General features: G+C 39.0%; 1 protein-coding gene across 1 annotated transcript in view; it reads right to left on the bottom strand.

Annotated features, from left to right (window-relative positions):
• Window positions 1–13,100, bottom strand: part of cdh2 (cadherin 2, type 1, N-cadherin (neuronal)) — a 55,717-nt gene extending 42,617 nt beyond the window's left edge. The window contains exons 1-2 of the mRNA XM_041992911.1: window positions 12,770–13,100; window positions 11,106–11,214 (exon numbers count right to left, since the gene is read on the bottom strand). Coding sequence (XP_041848845.1) covers window positions 11,106–11,214; window positions 12,770–12,829 — 169 coding nt within the window. The 5' untranslated portion in view covers window positions 12,830–13,100. The remainder of the gene's footprint in view (window positions 1–11,105; window positions 11,215–12,769) is intronic.
• Between the last annotated feature and the right edge of the window lie 3,388 nt (window positions 13,101–16,488).

Below are 16,488 nucleotides of genomic sequence, written 5' to 3' on the forward strand. Positions count from 1 at the left end.
AAATTCTAATAAATGCACATTTAAAACCATATGAAAATGTAAAATCTGACTTTTTCAGAACTTAGTGGGCATGCTCTTTTGCAGGAGAATTTCATCATTTTTTGAGTGACAGACATATTTAGCTATAGAGTGACTGTACCTAAAATTCATGCATTTCCCATAAAATGGCACTCACTTTTCCACAGTCCCATCTTGAGGTATAAGCTTTTTTTTCAATATGGGCTTTTCACTTCCAAAATATGCACTCCCACTTGCAACCAGCCATGTTACTCACAGAGCAAGATATTTTTTCAATTTTGTACAAACTGTGCATTTTGATAAGTAGTCCATTTGAGTGCACAAATAAGTTCACCCTGACACACAAATGAACTGCTCTGTCAAACAGCAGCACACTCAAGCACATACAATCCCCATGCATTAGTCTTTTTTACATCATCCTCCAGCTATCTTGCTGCAAATAAACACTTGAAAGATTCTACAAGGTTTTCTAAATTATTACTACACAGAGTGGCTGAAGTACTGTCGGTAATTCTCCTTTCTTGCAGTCTCAATGGGAATATTGCAAAACCTACTTGCAATATCTGAGGTACATGTATTAAAAAGAAGAAATGTACAATAATCAAAACTCTCCTTATATTGGACCATGCTATCGTAGTTGTATAATAACTACCAACACGTTTATGATACAAGTTCTCCGTTTTCATCTATTGCTTATTTCCACTGGGATGGGATTGTGGTCCTATGTACAAACAGTGCATTGGGCAGAGATAAGCTTCTCCAGAGTCAATAAAAATGGTTTTAGTTGCACCCCATAAGGGACCAAGTATGATTATGAACACAAGAAACAGAGCTGGAAAAATAACATCATAGTATGTTGATCCAATAAAAATGCATGCCTCCCACCAGGATTTACAGACTGGGAGCTCTGAGGGAGGACAAGGCTGAAATAACATGTGCTCAATATTTTCTATCCATGGCTCTGTTTCTCCACAGTCCACAACATTCTTCACATGCTTCATTTATTCAAATGGGTTTCCGCCCGTTCGGCTTTCTTCCATTGTCTTGCAGCTACTAATGTACAAATAAATCACAAGACTCTCAATGACCAAAATATTTGTAATTGAAATAAAGTGCCTTTGGTAAAAACAAGGATGAGTCACCCCTTGTTGACAAGATCTTTCACAACTTTTGCAAGGGCTTCTGCATACATTGCAAACTCTGTTGTAGTTTAGATGAGGAGACACCAAGAGATAGGCAATTCTAGACTGTTCTAGAGATTCCCTGAGGGTAACAGGGTTAGAGGGCACTCTGCTGAAGACTACCTTTAATGGTCTGTTGTCTGCTTGCATTTGCATCACCAGTAGCTGTAGCTAATACCAATTTTCTTGCAGTTATATCACGGGCGTTTCCTCCTGTGCTGTGTACCTTCCCAGAGGTAGGCAAGCATTGTGGTAGGAGATAAAAAAAAAAAAAAAAAAAGAAAAAAAAAAAAAGAGCGTACAAAAATAGTTACACAAACCGCAATCATATTCATTTCCTGTTAAGCAGGCAAACAGGTGATACTTCCTTCAACAATACCAGAAACAATTTAAAAAGTTCCAGATGACTGAAACACCTGTTTTCATTTCCTGATTGAGTCTCCTCAGTCTGTCCCCAATCATGTGACCCATTTCCATAAGAAAACAAAGACATCAGCCCTGACTAATGGTTGTTACCTCAGTGTGGATATAACAGGCTAATGCTAGCAGGTGTTGTGCAATTAAATTCTACATTTTATCATACTACAACTATGCTACTTATAGCAAGCCCATAAACTGTACATACATGATCATTCGACACAGCCAACTGTGCAAAAATGCTTGCCTTCAGAGAGCTTGTTCTTGTTGTCCAACTGTATGACTAAAAGCATATTAGTGTGAATGAAACTTCACTAAAGTTAAAGATGTGCTGCTGTAATGTACATTGTACTCCCAAGTGTTTATCCTTTCAGACAGTTTGTGCATTACACTGTCATCTCTCCCACAGCCATTCATGAGAGCGCTATGATTAAGTGCAACTCCAGCTGTACAGTACGTACTCTCAGGAAGTTGGTCCAACACAGCTGAAAAGTAATTATTCAAGTGAAAAAGAAAACTAGAGAGGAAAGCCGCCCCCTGGGTTTGATTCAAGGTCCAGCTCCTTAATAAGCCCAATTCATTTTCCTCCTGGGTCTGGCTGCTTCTATCACTAGTGACAGGCGTGAAAGGTCAATAACCTTGGCTCATAGCCCTCGTATGGTTAGCAAAGCCATGAATTAATGGTTGAGGCTGCTATTTCAAACTGTTCAAGTCAGTTGAAGGAAGCTTAATGTCTACAAAGGTCAAAGCGCTTAGATCACTTAATGTAGGAGAGAAGCACCAACACCAGAGCTATACAAGATCCTGTGTATTGTTATTGGGAGTAATCAGAGAAACGCTGGTCAGCATCTACAAACACCACTTATACAGGTCCACACAATGTTATGAAATAAAATATGGATGTCAACAGATGCTTTGACATTTGAGTCAATCCAACTTACGGATTTACCAAGCTTTCTTTAAAGATTTCTTTAAAAAGTATTCTAAATCCTTAAGGTTTTCTGGGATAATATTACTTCTGTTAGTCATTAAAAATACTAAAAACATTAAATAAAAAACATTCAGAAAGTTTATAAATTAAGCTAGTTTGAAAGATGAAAACATGTATATGCTGCATTAAAACTAAATGGGTTTACAAGAAAAAAAAAAGTGTAAAACAAAGGACAAATCCAACAGAAAGAAATACCTTGAAAGTTTAAACAATGGAGACAGCACCCTTTTGTGTCTGAGTGACTTGGTCTTCATCATCCTGAACATTTGATGGCTTATTGTAGCTACTATGATTTGCTTTAAATGTGCTTTTGAAAAACATCTTAAAAATTAAATCTACATTGACAAAGAAGAAAGATTTAATTTTAGTATTACTGTGTTTAAGTCAAATATCCATTAGGTAGCTCAGATTAAAAATTATTTTCCCGCACCATTATCTCCAAGGTTCTCTCTCTTTTCTGACTCATTTCGATTTGTAATTTAGGGAGGAATTAGGAATCATTAGCATGGGTTTATGTAACAAATCTCATGTCATCTCAAATAAAGTAAAATCAGTGTCAGGTTGGAATAAGGTTTTAGAGTCATGGAAATAAATAATGATTTTTTTTATCCAGTCAATTATGTAGCTGAGGGAAACCCAATATTTTTACAAAGTGTATCCCTGGTTTGATTCTCCACTGGCCGGACCTTTTCAGCACATCATTCCCCTTCTCTTTCCTCACATTTGCTGGCAAACTACATACTCTACTAGAAAAAAAAAGTAAAACATCAAGGATCTGGAGCAAACTGGTAAGAATGAAAAGTCTACTGGGAAACTAATTATGTTCTTACCTTGACTAGATTTTTAGGTGTTTGCTAAATTAGAATAACAGCCTTTATTTAGGTGCATATTTCATGGTCGAGTTCTTTGTTTAGACATCTCTTCTCTACTTTCATTTGCCATTCGATTACATCTGCATCCCTGTTCGCTGCACTCAAAGAGTGAGGCAGAAGTAGATTACAAGAGAAATTCAATCCAACATCAGATACGCATTTATATTTATGCACCCAAATAGTGCATACAATGAACATGTTTAAGAAAAAACCTTGTGTTTACAGCAATTTACACCGTTCAATTAGAATCCACTCCCTTCTCGCCTCCCGCTCCTGTCCTGCTGCAGCAGTAATGCTACAAGAAATAAAGCAGTGACATGACGCATGGCCTTTAATGCCTCAGTAAATATCGACAGAGGAAGAGATAATATAAACTCAGAAGGCTGACCACAAAGCAATATGTAGCCCAATGTTATACAGTGTGCACTCAAATGGAGATTACAAATTGCTACAGGTCAGTCATAATATCCGTAGCTATGGCAAATGCCAGAGCCAGAAAGGCTGAGTAACAGTACATCACAGGAGACAAGTAATATGGTGTGCTGCATATGCTTATGTGATGAGCCAACAGTTTGGGGTGATAATAAAATGCAATACCCATTCCACATCAAAACTAAACTGACTCAAGATTAGGTTGACTGACTATGAACAATTAATGATATTGCTATTTAGTGTTGGAAAACATAAAACTGTCACAAGAGTTTTATTCTCAGTTTTCTTTTAATCCTATCAAAAACGTTCCTCAAAAATTTAAGACACTCACCGATCAAAACTATTACCCACACTACAAAAAATGCACATCACATGCATGACAGAAACAACGAGGCAACTACTGTCACTGCAAACAAACAAATCCAGTTATAGGAAGAAAAAGGAGTAAATGCTGTAGTACTGTCCTTGCATTACACAATTAAGGCACATCAATTATTATATAGTCAATGAAGCTCCTCCTTCTTTAAGCTAACATGACATGGGTGGGTGGTGAAGGTGATAAGGGGACTGGATAAAAGGAGGATGCGTTGAGAATGTCATGAGTTTCATCCTAGGGAGTCATCAGAGGATGTGTCCAGAAAAGCGCTGGAGCATTGAAATTGAAGCCTGCACTGGAACACAATAGTTGGCGTGGCCTGCAGGAGGTAGACAGCTCTTCCTAGGGAGGATTTTGGCCTTTGTGAACATGGTTACAGTATCTGGGTCAATTAACGTGTCCCTGCTTTAAAATTTTCTTTTGTTGTCAGAAGCATAATACCATGCAAATTTGTGTAGACTCTTGAACACTGCATGGAGTTTGGAGATGTGAACTATGTGTGTCACTCGCATAGAGAAAAAGGTTAAACACAAGGCTAGTGCTGTCTCTGTTTTCTACATTTGCACCAACTACCTCATTAATATATTCATTTGAGTATTAGCTTCTTGTCTGACACTGCAGACAAAGACGCTACTGTTTTCCTGCTGTCTGTCGTTCGCAGCTGTGAGACAGGTAGTGCTGTTGAATCTACATCTGGGCAGCAAGTGAATGCATGCTTGTCTGGTTAGAAGATAAAAAAAATGCAACTAAATATATTGGTACATGAACAAAAGATTTAACAAGAGAGAGAAAGCAGTGGGGGAATGGGAGTGGCTCCCCATTCGCATGCTTGCCAATTTAACACGTGAGGACAGAGCTTTCTATACACTCGTGTAGCTTAACATAATGAGAAAAAACAAGTGCAGCTCAGAGAGAAACTGGGGGTAAAATCGACCAGCATTACAGCACAATACAGAGCTGGAGAAACAACAAACAGAGACAGAATGTGTGAAAGAGAAGTGGAGCTGCTTGCTTTAACAGCCAAAAAAGGCTGTCCCAAAGAAGATGAAATGGTACTGAAATCCACAAATCAGTCCCAGGAAAAGTAAACAATTCGCTCCGTAGTCCTGGTGAATTGTCTTCAAGGTGCAAGCTGGCATTTTCTTCTCCACATTACTTCTAGTATTTCACTTGTGAAAAATAACTCTCCCCTCGTTTCATGGAGGCATATGCAGAAAGTCAGGTCAATACAGCTATTTATATACGGCCTCATTATATAGTGGTGTCATCTAATGTGCTTTCTGGGTGTTCCTAACATTAAATAAAATGCATAAGAAGCAGTGTGAAAAATACACCACAGCAACCAAGAAGGACTCCTGATTTTTTTTTCATGCCATAACCAATTGCAAATAAGGAGGGGGCTGATTTAGCAGAATAAATAAATCTTTTCTCCTTTGACAGTCTTAGATGAAAGATCACACATCAATCTTAAAACCCTAGCGATGGAGCATCATAGATGAAAGAGCCCAGGTGGGACTAGAGAACCAAATAACCTATAAACCTCTTTAACCAACAGATGAGTGGTACTGTGAAAGGTCTGCTTTCCCCAAAACTGTATTCAGGCAGCAGGGACCATAATAAACAATTCTATTTTGATTTTGGTTTTGCCTGACTGTTTGAAAGATAAATGACAATCTATGTTTCGACAGTCACAGATTATAGAGAGCAAGGTCTAACTGGAGATTTTCTGTCATATCTAACACTGACAGAGGCAGCTGGTTGTCCAAGTCTGGGCCATCAAGAGCTCTCTGGGCCGAGCAAGCTAATTATATGCCAAGGACAAACGCCCTACACACACTCTCGGGCACATGAGAGGGACACCTTAACAACTGTCCAATGTCAATAGCAAATAGTTGGGTGCTACTGGCAGAGGGCAGGGCCTGCAGCTGATAAGAGTGATATGAACAGAGGTGATGAAAAGCTGTGAAACAAATATCTGCCCTCTACTAAATGCATTATCAACATTTAGGCATTCCATAAGTACCTGTCTGCTTAACATGGGGTGATAATTGACAGACCAAGAAATGTCACATGCATAATATGTATTACTCAGAAAGCAAGCACAATTTACCCACAGATGTTTTTGCATTAATGTTTTAAAATAAAAGGCATTAGGTCTGAAATAAAGCTGTGATTTTTCAGACACTGATCGGTTACCAATACCACTCACATGACTGTTTCCTTGTTTTAATGTGGGCAACATGCAAAAGGTTACTCTCCAAATCTGTATACTGCCAAGATTCAATCTGTTGTCCCAATCTGTGGTGGTTATCTAGGCCACAGCGCACAGTAAGATGAACTCAAATTTAAGCAGGTTGGTAACTAAGAATAAAAGAAATGCAACCCCACATCGTCAGAGATGCCTTAGCTGGGAATTGGAGCACAGCATTCATTACAACATATTGATCTCAGCAAACAAAGACCCTGAATTCATTGATCCACTTTTTCAAAAAGAGAGGGGGATGGTGGGCGGGGGCAGACTGCCATTTCAAACAAACTGCTGCCTAAGCCTGAGAAAAAAAAGCACAGCCCAAGTATGAACCCAAGTTTTAAAAAATAAAAAGGATGACCATGATGATCATAAGTTTCACAATAACAAAAGGAAATATGCGAAACACGCAGCAGCTGCAGGAGCTTTAAAGTATCTAATGCTGCTTTTAATTGTTCCCTTCTTTTTATATATATATTTATATATATATATATATATATATATATATATACACACCACGATGGATGTATGGATCTCATCATGAACAAGAATAAGAATTAAATTAAATTATCCTGCATGGGCACAGTGATCAGTATGCACCTTATTTGCCTAAAATAAATAATCTTAACGGTCAACAAACTTTTGTTGTTTCAGCAAATCATCTCTTTTTGGTCTTAAACTCAAACCAAAGTCTTGCTATTGGAAGACAAACAAACTTGATAAGTAGAGTGTCTGAAATCCCTAACTTTTTAGATTTTATCTACTTTCTCAAAGTGATGAACGATCGACTCTGTAGGTCAGGATAACATAAGGTAGAAGTGTAATGCATGTGTGGCCTCCCTAGTGATGTGTCAGGACCTCTGTGGCTGCTCTCTCATTCATCTGTAACACACCAAGAAACCCCCACCAGCTTCATTCCCAATCTGAGACAGAGGAAAGGGGTTGAGTATGTTGCTGAGCACTTGCCCCAGTTTACAAGAGAGGGTCGAGCAGGGTCACGTCTCACCAAACGCTGGGGCCCCTTAAAAAACACATGTGAGTGGCCCCAGCTGTATTCAAGACCATCAGAATCTCAACAGAGCGCAGAAAACCAGAAGAACATAAAAATGAGTTCATTGAGAGCCAAATTTTGAATTTCGTAAATGTTTTTCTTGTCAAAGAGGTTAAATTTAGTTTGTTTAAAAGGTTCCCCTCAAACAAACACAGCTAAGTGCCATAATTTTTCCTAATGATAGATTAACTGCAAATTCTAAGACATTTTCAGCCTGAGAGAGATTTCCTGTTGATGTCCACATTGCTGAAACTAACACTAATTTTTTCCAATCACATTATTAAACTGATCAACTGTAAATCCCTTCCCCCAGCTCATTTGTGGAGCCAGCTCACTGGACCCTCTTGTCACTGTCACATTAAAAGCGCTTGAACTGAGGCCAGCGCAGAATATAAGCATACTTCTCTTTCATCACGGGAGCTTGCATAATTGTCAGGAAAATAAGTAAAAGTCAAGGCTGAGGGGTGGAGGAAAGAAAAATGAAAGCAGAATAAAAAGGTTGGAGGTACAGATGTGTATTAAGCTCAATTAAGCTTTTGGGCTTTTCATTAACCCAGTTTTTAGGGAGGGGAAACCTCTGCTGAATAATGCTCTGACTGACTCATTTGGTTTCCCAGCTTTAAAGGCTTCATCAAGAAAAGAAGAAAAAAAAAACAGTCCAATGTGTGTCAGCTCTCCAAAGCCACCAGGATCCCATTAGACACCCAGGAGCAAACCACCCGCAGTCACAATCTACCTGAAAGTAAATGAAATCTAGTAAAACAAGTCCCTTTATCAAACAACTAAGCAGGATGAGATAAAACTGTGTACAGAAGTAAAAAATAATTACGTTTTTCATTAACATGACAACTTAAAAGACACATACCACTGCTTGGACTTTTCCCTTTACTCAGCATCAGAACAGAGCAAATATTCCAGCCTTTAAGGCAATGTCATATGGGCTCCAGAGGGTAGACAGCTCTGTTAAGTCTGATGTGGTTTTGCATTTACAAACAATGAGCTCAACCTCCCTTTAATGGATCACTGGAGAGGGATTTATATAAAAGCACAATTGTCCTACCTGGCCTTTCCATGCTTTTCTCTACCAAATAACTTTGAAGAAACAGTAATACCTTGAGTAAAGGCAACTGGACTTCTTTTATTGGTTCTTGAAGTTATTCCACTTCTCATCTGAAAAGCTTTTCAGTCCTAATGCCAACTAGCTGATAGTAAAGAAGCCTTTCGGATGGGAGGGGAAATGTCAAAAGAACCAAGAAAGTGAGTCATGTTCTCTTTATTCTAGTTCACAGGGCAACCATGAGCTGGATGACTGGGAATCTACACCAAAATTCCCAACAAATCTTCAGAGCACCACTTGGCCAATGAACAGTTTAATTCTAGTTTAGATTACCAAGAATGTGATTTGCTCTTAACTGCCTGGCCACAATCACCGTTATCAATGGCATTATCAAATCCACAGGATGTCTTTGATTTAGCGCATACAATGTCTTCTGTTTGCAAAGTAACTGCGACCATTTCCAGGTTTTACAGGCCTCAGGATGTGTATTCTCTCAATCAATAAAGACAATGGCGTAATTAGATGGAACAAAGATGCCTAAGAGCTCACCCCCGCTACGTCTAAAGTATATCTTGGGTCAAATGCAATATAATATGAACGGGAGACTCATATTACTGACACCTTACACAATCTTCTGATAGCATTACACAGATACTCAAGCAGATCCCATTTCAAATAAGCCAACTAAACCGACAGGCAATGGATGACCACTCATCCATTGCCTGCAAGATATCTATGAAATTAGACAAGTTTCCCTTATAAAGCCTATATGTTCCGCTGTAAAATGCTCACTTTTTTTCACAATTTGAGACTTTTCAAGGCAGAAAAGACACGGCTAATGAAAGACAAGATAAAGTTAACCGTTAGCCTGCTGAATGCCTCTAAATAAGCAACAGTCTAAAAAAAAGGTATTCAGCTACTGGTCAAAAACAATATCCCATACCAGCATGGTGAAAGCAAAGTAGGAAACTAAGAATAATGTTCACACTGTGGGGGCTTTGTCTTTCAAAACATGCCACAGGAGATTCTCATTAGAGAATGCAGTTTCATTAACATCATCCCACGCTGCTGAGCCCTGCTGCATTACAATGACACAAGAGTGCCCCTCTCTGTCAAGGAAATCTCCTCATAGCAACAACTTGCTGGGGGAAGGGAAGGCAGAGAAAAAGGAGAGGGGGTAGTGCAGGGGCAAACAAAAGAGAACCTGATTACCCCCGGTCACGGCTCATCCACAAGCCAACACAGGGAAATCCATCACCTGCAGGATCAAACGGAAAGTTGTGCACAAGGTAAAGAGCAGTGAAAGCAGTAACCACCCATCTAACCACTCTCTTCCCTCTCTCCTTTCTTCTCTCCTCTTTGCCACCTCCTCCTCCAACTCTCTGACTCACACCAACGGCAGCATGCAAGTTTTAGGCACACACTGTGAAATCCAACACAAGTGAGAATGCTTTCTGGTCCAAATGACCTCAAGGCTCTAACCCCACTAATGGCACATTGGTGATATATTCCACTTTTTATTACAGTCTGTAGACCTGCGTACCATTTCACGGTAGCTGCATCCTCATTTTGCCAGTATTAAACTCCAAAGAACAGTCAACCTTACAGCGACGTAATGGAGAATTATAAACATATATACTTTTTTTTCATAGTCACACCAGTTTGGATGTTAGAAATATCAATGTGGTAAATAAAAAAATATTTTATATTCTTTAACTGCAAAGACGTTAAAAAGAAACTTGATGACCACTGAGTGGGCTTAGCAGTTTAACACCTCAGGTGTGGAGTTAACCGTATGATTCATGCTGGAGTCTTAAATCATGAAAGTGTTTCATATTTCAAAAATTCTTCATGCATATTATTTAAATCTGTACAGAGGCAATGTTGAATTGGGAAAAAGAAATGCTAAAGAATGGCATAGTAAAAAGGAAATAATTCAATCCACCAGCACAAATTACAAAATTAACATATAGACTATTTGTTCAATTAAAGCTAAATAAGTATTAAAATGTGATTTCCATTCACTGCAACAAGATGCACCCACTCAGGTCAATCAAGAAAATTTCATCCTTTTAATCACAAAGAGGGAAGTAAATATTAATCTAGAAATGCTAATTAAAGTACAAAAACAGAGCAGCCACAATGTTCAATGTAGCACTTATGGAACTAAGTTTCAACCTGCTGTGAAAGAAAAAAAAAAAAAAAACACAACGTAGGCAAAAATGGACAGCAACCACACAAAGTTGAACCCCATTTGAGCTGGTTTACAAGGCAAACTACATGACTTGCAATCCCACACAACTGCACCGAAGCTAATTGTTTAAATATGTTAGACTTGTTCTGATCCTCCCCCTTGAAATGAAACACATGGAAGCAGGCACACACAACTGGTGTGCATGTCGGCCAATGCAGACATAACAAAGATCAGCATGGACCAGGACTAGGAATATTCCACCACTCACCGTTGAAAAGAGGCTGTCCTTCCTCTGTGTTATCTGGCACCACGACAGTGTACAGATCTTCAGAGAAGCCTGGCCTGCATGGCGGGGCACCCCTGCCCTCTGCTGCAATCTGTGATGGGGGAAGACGAGGGGGTGCAACAATGAGTCATAAATCAACCTTCAAAAAATGTAGTCTGTTGCCTCCAAAACCTCTTAGTCACGTTCTAAAGGCCCCACAGTTGTACAAAAGCATCTGTTGTTTTTATAACAGGGGCCGCAATTAGGATAATGAGGCCAAAAGGGTTAAGCATTAGCCAAAAAGCATGGCTAAGCAAGAACAAGCTCCATTTGTCCCAGAGTAGGGGCCCAGGCACAGGGTTGTAGTTAACGCTCTCTGCCAGCCCCTCTGATCAACACTCTACTCTGGACAAACACTCTTCACTTTGAAGTAAAGGAACAAGGGAATAAAAAGTGAATGTTCACACCCCCACTGCACTAGAATAAACATTTTTGTGTGAATGTCTGAATAAATACAAAGAAAAAAAAAAAAACATTTTCCCCCAAAGAGAAAATATAGACCACTCTGGTTGTTGTAAAGAAAAGAAAAAAATTTAAAAGCTGGTGAATTTTGCACACACACACACTAAAAACAGGGCTTAATTGAAGAACATGCTGTGATTTCTAAATGTACTCCATCAGACTGCCTCAGCATTGACTCAGCTTTAAGTAACATAGGCCTTGCCTTATTTCTTTGCATGCAGACTCAAAAGAATGTAAAATGAGAGGAGTCTAGCTGAAAAAGAGCATTGTGGGTATCCGTGCCACTTGCCATTCCTAATCAGAGGAATTTAAATGGAAAATGCTTGCAGACTCGGGGGGAGGAGCAGAGCTGGACTCCTAACAACGGCAGCAGGATGTTTTTTTTTTTTCTTTTTCATTTTAATTTATAATTATTATTATAAATGTACTCAAAAATGCCAGTCCACTGCAACTAGACTTAAGCTGGTGGTAATGAAATATGGGACTGCTGTTCTCCGCCGCTTAGGGTACATGTTTAAGTAAATAAGAAAAAATATATATTTCCCTAAAAAACACCCCATTATGTTATGGTGGTTTCCGTTATCGGGCTTGATTATAAATTTCTAGGGCAGTTGGGCTATACATAAACGGAATTACAACTACAAATGAGAGAAACTGCTTTACATTGTTACTCCTAACGACTTCCACCGGTGAGGCAATTAACGCCGGTGGACAGGGACATACTGCAGCTATCTAAATAAATATTAAACTAAATATAGCCAAGTGATATCTAGGTTAATATAGGCCCGTGTCCCTCAACTTCAAGGCAACAAAAATCAGCTATATGAACTCTATTAAATAAGGCTACATCACTACAAACTGAAAATAATTAAATGAGAGTCGTGCATCCGGTGTCTCGTAAGCATTCAATAAAGAGAGCCGTTAGCTAGTAATTGTCGCCCAAGCTAGACCGCTCCAGCTACTTTATCGACTATTTTTGGTGCATGACCTGCTATGTTTCCTAACTACACAGTCCAAAGAGTCTAGAAAACAGCTCCCAAGTCGTCCGGTTCTGTAACTCTTCAAACAACATCGTTACAAGGCAGACCGAGCAACCTTAACTGTCCGCTGTAACTCCACTCAAAACCGCTCTGACATGACATTACCTGCAGTCCTGCCAAGACCAGCAGCAGAAGCACACCGCTGCCCTCGTGTAACGAGTACATTGGTTCGCCCGTCACTGCTTAATTCCTCGATTCGAAATCCGTAAAAAAAAAAAAAGAGGTAAAAAAAAACAAAAACAAAAAAAAGAAAAGAAAAAAGGAATATCCTTCTGGTTCAAGAGTAGCCTTGAAAAAGCTCCCTGTACGACAAAGGCAGGAGCAGCAGCAGGAACGGTGGCGGCGGCGGCAGCATGTAGCAGCCTCCTCTATTTATCTACCCAGTCCGTACCCGGGGAGAGCGCTGCCTGGTACTGAGGCTGCTGCTCCCTCCCATCCAGTCCGACACAAAAACAAAACGAGCCCCGGCCACTAGTCTATAAGCCGCCCATCTCACTGTCTCTCCCTGCTGGTGACACAGCCAATTCCATTGTTGGGACACAGAGTGGGTGCTCTCTCAACAGTGTGTTTTATATTTGTCGTCTACTATCTTCGGTTTGGGAAGTAGGCTAGTTTAAGATTTGGCTGTGGTAGTATTCCTGTAAAATGTATGATAGGTAGATAAGCCCCAAACTACTAATAGGGCTTTACTATTCTGATAATAGTAATTCAAACCAGTTATGATAGCTATCTTTCTCATTAAAATTACATGTTTCTTGCTTTCTCTCAAAGGAAATTTCTAGGCATTTTTACTGGTCAATGCCAAACCTTAGTTTCCATATTTCAAGATCAGTTTGAGGTCACCATGCAGGCCTATTTGCATGTTGTCTGGTTTCACACCTAATATTTGAATGAGTCTTTCTCAAAGCCCACATATGTCTCAATATTATCATAATTTATTTGTTAATGTTACTATCTCATATCTAAAAATGACCACATTTTAATTTAGTTATTTCCAGTCATGCTATGCTACACCCTGTATTGTTTTTCATTCAAATCCCCTCTCTCCTCTGAGAAAAATCTGTTTTTGAATATCACAAGCATCAGTAAATCAGGATTCAGTCAGTTGTTTGTCAGCCAGCATGAAAAGCCGCCCAGACTCTATTGATCATTAAGTATGCAATTCTGATCACAACAACCCTCAGTTAATTGCTTTTTACTACATATTTGACTCCAATGATGATTGATTATCAATGATTTGGTGCTAAATCTGTTTGTGCTACCTTCCCTTTCTGTCTCAGCACATGCACAGTGTTCCTAATCGCCGCATAATAAGCTCACTGTTTCACAAACGACTCAATTGCTTAGGAAGTCTGCATTTTGCATTCTATTCATTCCTCTTCACTTAAGCTCAGTATTTGTAAGTAAAGCTTTTTTTCATGTTCCCCTAAAAGATTCAATGAATAATTCTCTTATATTATCTTCTCATGTGATACAGCCAGATGAAGGTTAAAACACCTGGGTTGTGCTGAAATCTAATTAACTATTATAAGATGGCTCTATGGAATATATTGCATCTGTGACACAGAGATATTTCAGTTCAGTAGATGAGACAAATACTTATTCCATCTCCGAATAACAAACAAACACTGACTTTTGGTTCACCTCCTCCTGAGCAATCTATTGTTTTCCAAGTTATTGGTGTTCCAAGGTGCAGGCGTCTGTTTGATGAGAGCAATGCTCCTCCCCTCCTTTCTGAAATCAAACCCTCTGGTCCTGAAAGTCTGTTATAATCCTAAACAAACAGTTAGCACTATCACACCCCACTTACAATCAACACACACACTCATGCACACACACACACACAGGCAGGCAAGGCTTAATTATTTCTTATAGTGTTTTCTTTTAGTAAAACTGTACTCATGTCATTCATTAGCATGCCTGATCATTCCATGTTTTAACATAATTGGGCTCTTTGATGGAAACGAATACAATCAAAAGAAAAAAGAAAGTGCAAAAACCTAAGATAACACACTTAGCCCAATAAAGAATAACTACAGTCATGGTCTTCCACAGCCGGATTTTCCAGCAGCTATTAAAATATGACGGAATCTATATTTATTAATTTATGTATTCCCAAAGTCATTGACATTTAGTGTGTACCTCTTTTGTTTGCTGAGGCAAATTTGGGGCAAAAGATCAAACTGAAGGACCTGTTGATAACTGATAGTGCATTTTGTACAAATTGTTAAATTTATGTAATCTAATCTAATTGAGAGTGGGATCAAAATGCTTCATCTCTTTGATTAATGCAGAGGCGGTTATCTTTCATCAGTACTTGTCTAGGCAGGGAGGGGAGGAGGCGTTAGTGGGAATCCAATTTGGACTTGGTGCATTCAATCAAACAATATCATGTTGCATGATTCATAATACCAATCTGAGACCCCCGGAGAACTCTGTGTGCAGCGTGTACCTTAATTTGGCATGGTTTAAAATGTGCAATCAGAGGAGAAATTTACCATCAAGGTCGCATTGCAGTCAAGGGATAATACATTCTCAGACCTAAGCTGTCTCTGCACAGACAGATAATGTTGTTTTGCAGGCATGCGTGCGGCCGCTGTGTGATGCATGTTGGCTGCAATGCTGACAGTGCAGTTGACTCTCATAAGCACAGGTGTCCAAGAGCTGGTGGCCTGCGAGGAGCCCTCTATTCCACACCTTTTTACTTCGCACAATTGGTTGTAGTGTGGAGCATTGCAGCACGGTGGCCTTGATGGCACTTGAAGAAAAATGGACGAGGTCAGCAGCACTTTCACATCTGCTGACTTTGTGTTGATACAGGAATATGACAAACTCCCACAAACTGTACTGTAGTGCACAGTCATTTCTTTTCAAAGCCATACAATGGTCAGTGAAATTCCTGCACGCAGCCTCTTTCTGTTGACTTTATTGAGATCCTGCTGCAGCATTTTGAAATGACACTGAGTATCAGCATTCAGTCTGTAATGGAGAATGCATCAGCTATTCATTCATTGAAAAAGATATTTCTGCCAAGATGTAAATGGAACTACATTAAATCTTCAATAATAAACAATAAAAACACAAGTTTGTACAAGATTATATATAGTTTTTAAGTCAGTGTGTGCTTTGATCAAATCATAAGATTTTCCACATAATTTTCTTTAGATAAAGCATTCAAATAATAACAGCTAGCCTTCTAATATGCAGCAGCACAACAAACACCAGCATTGTTTCATTTACTGATCTGATTTTGCCCTGTGAGAAGAGTCACTATTTGAATTAGTTGAACTTGTGAGAAGAGGACTGCCGTTTTCTGAGACAAGGTCAACTTGAAGGTAAGAATGGAGTTAGCAAAGCAAAGCAGCTGCTTTGATGCTACTAGTCCTCTAGTTTTCATGTTGTAAAATGAAAAAAAGAAACTAATTCTATGTCATTTTAATATTTATTACTGAAGCTAAAGATGTCATATAGCTTTAAAATAACTGCTCTTAGGTTAATTTGAAGCTAACTAGGTTATGAAATAGAGTATTTTGTTTGACTATAAAGTAGCTGCTGTGAACTATGAAACTAATGTTGGCACTGACTGGGCATTTGGTGGTTAAGAGTTAATCTAATACAGGATGTGAAAGCTTTATTTTTGCACACCGTTCTTTAAGTATGTTCAAAGACATTTCTTGTTTATTTTTAAGACATCGTTTATAATATTTTTTTAGCTGTTCAGCAGTACTTGCCATTTTATGTGTTTTGACTCAGCATTGACCATTTCAGTCAGACAGCCAGGCAAGAGGGTGTTGTTCTAAATTTAAGTCATAAAATTCAGCATT

This window comes from Melanotaenia boesemani, chromosome 8 (assembly GCF_017639745.1).
Source record: "Melanotaenia boesemani isolate fMelBoe1 chromosome 8, fMelBoe1.pri, whole genome shotgun sequence".
In the NCBI taxonomy this organism is placed as follows: Eukaryota; Metazoa; Chordata; class Actinopteri; order Atheriniformes; family Melanotaeniidae; genus Melanotaenia; species Melanotaenia boesemani.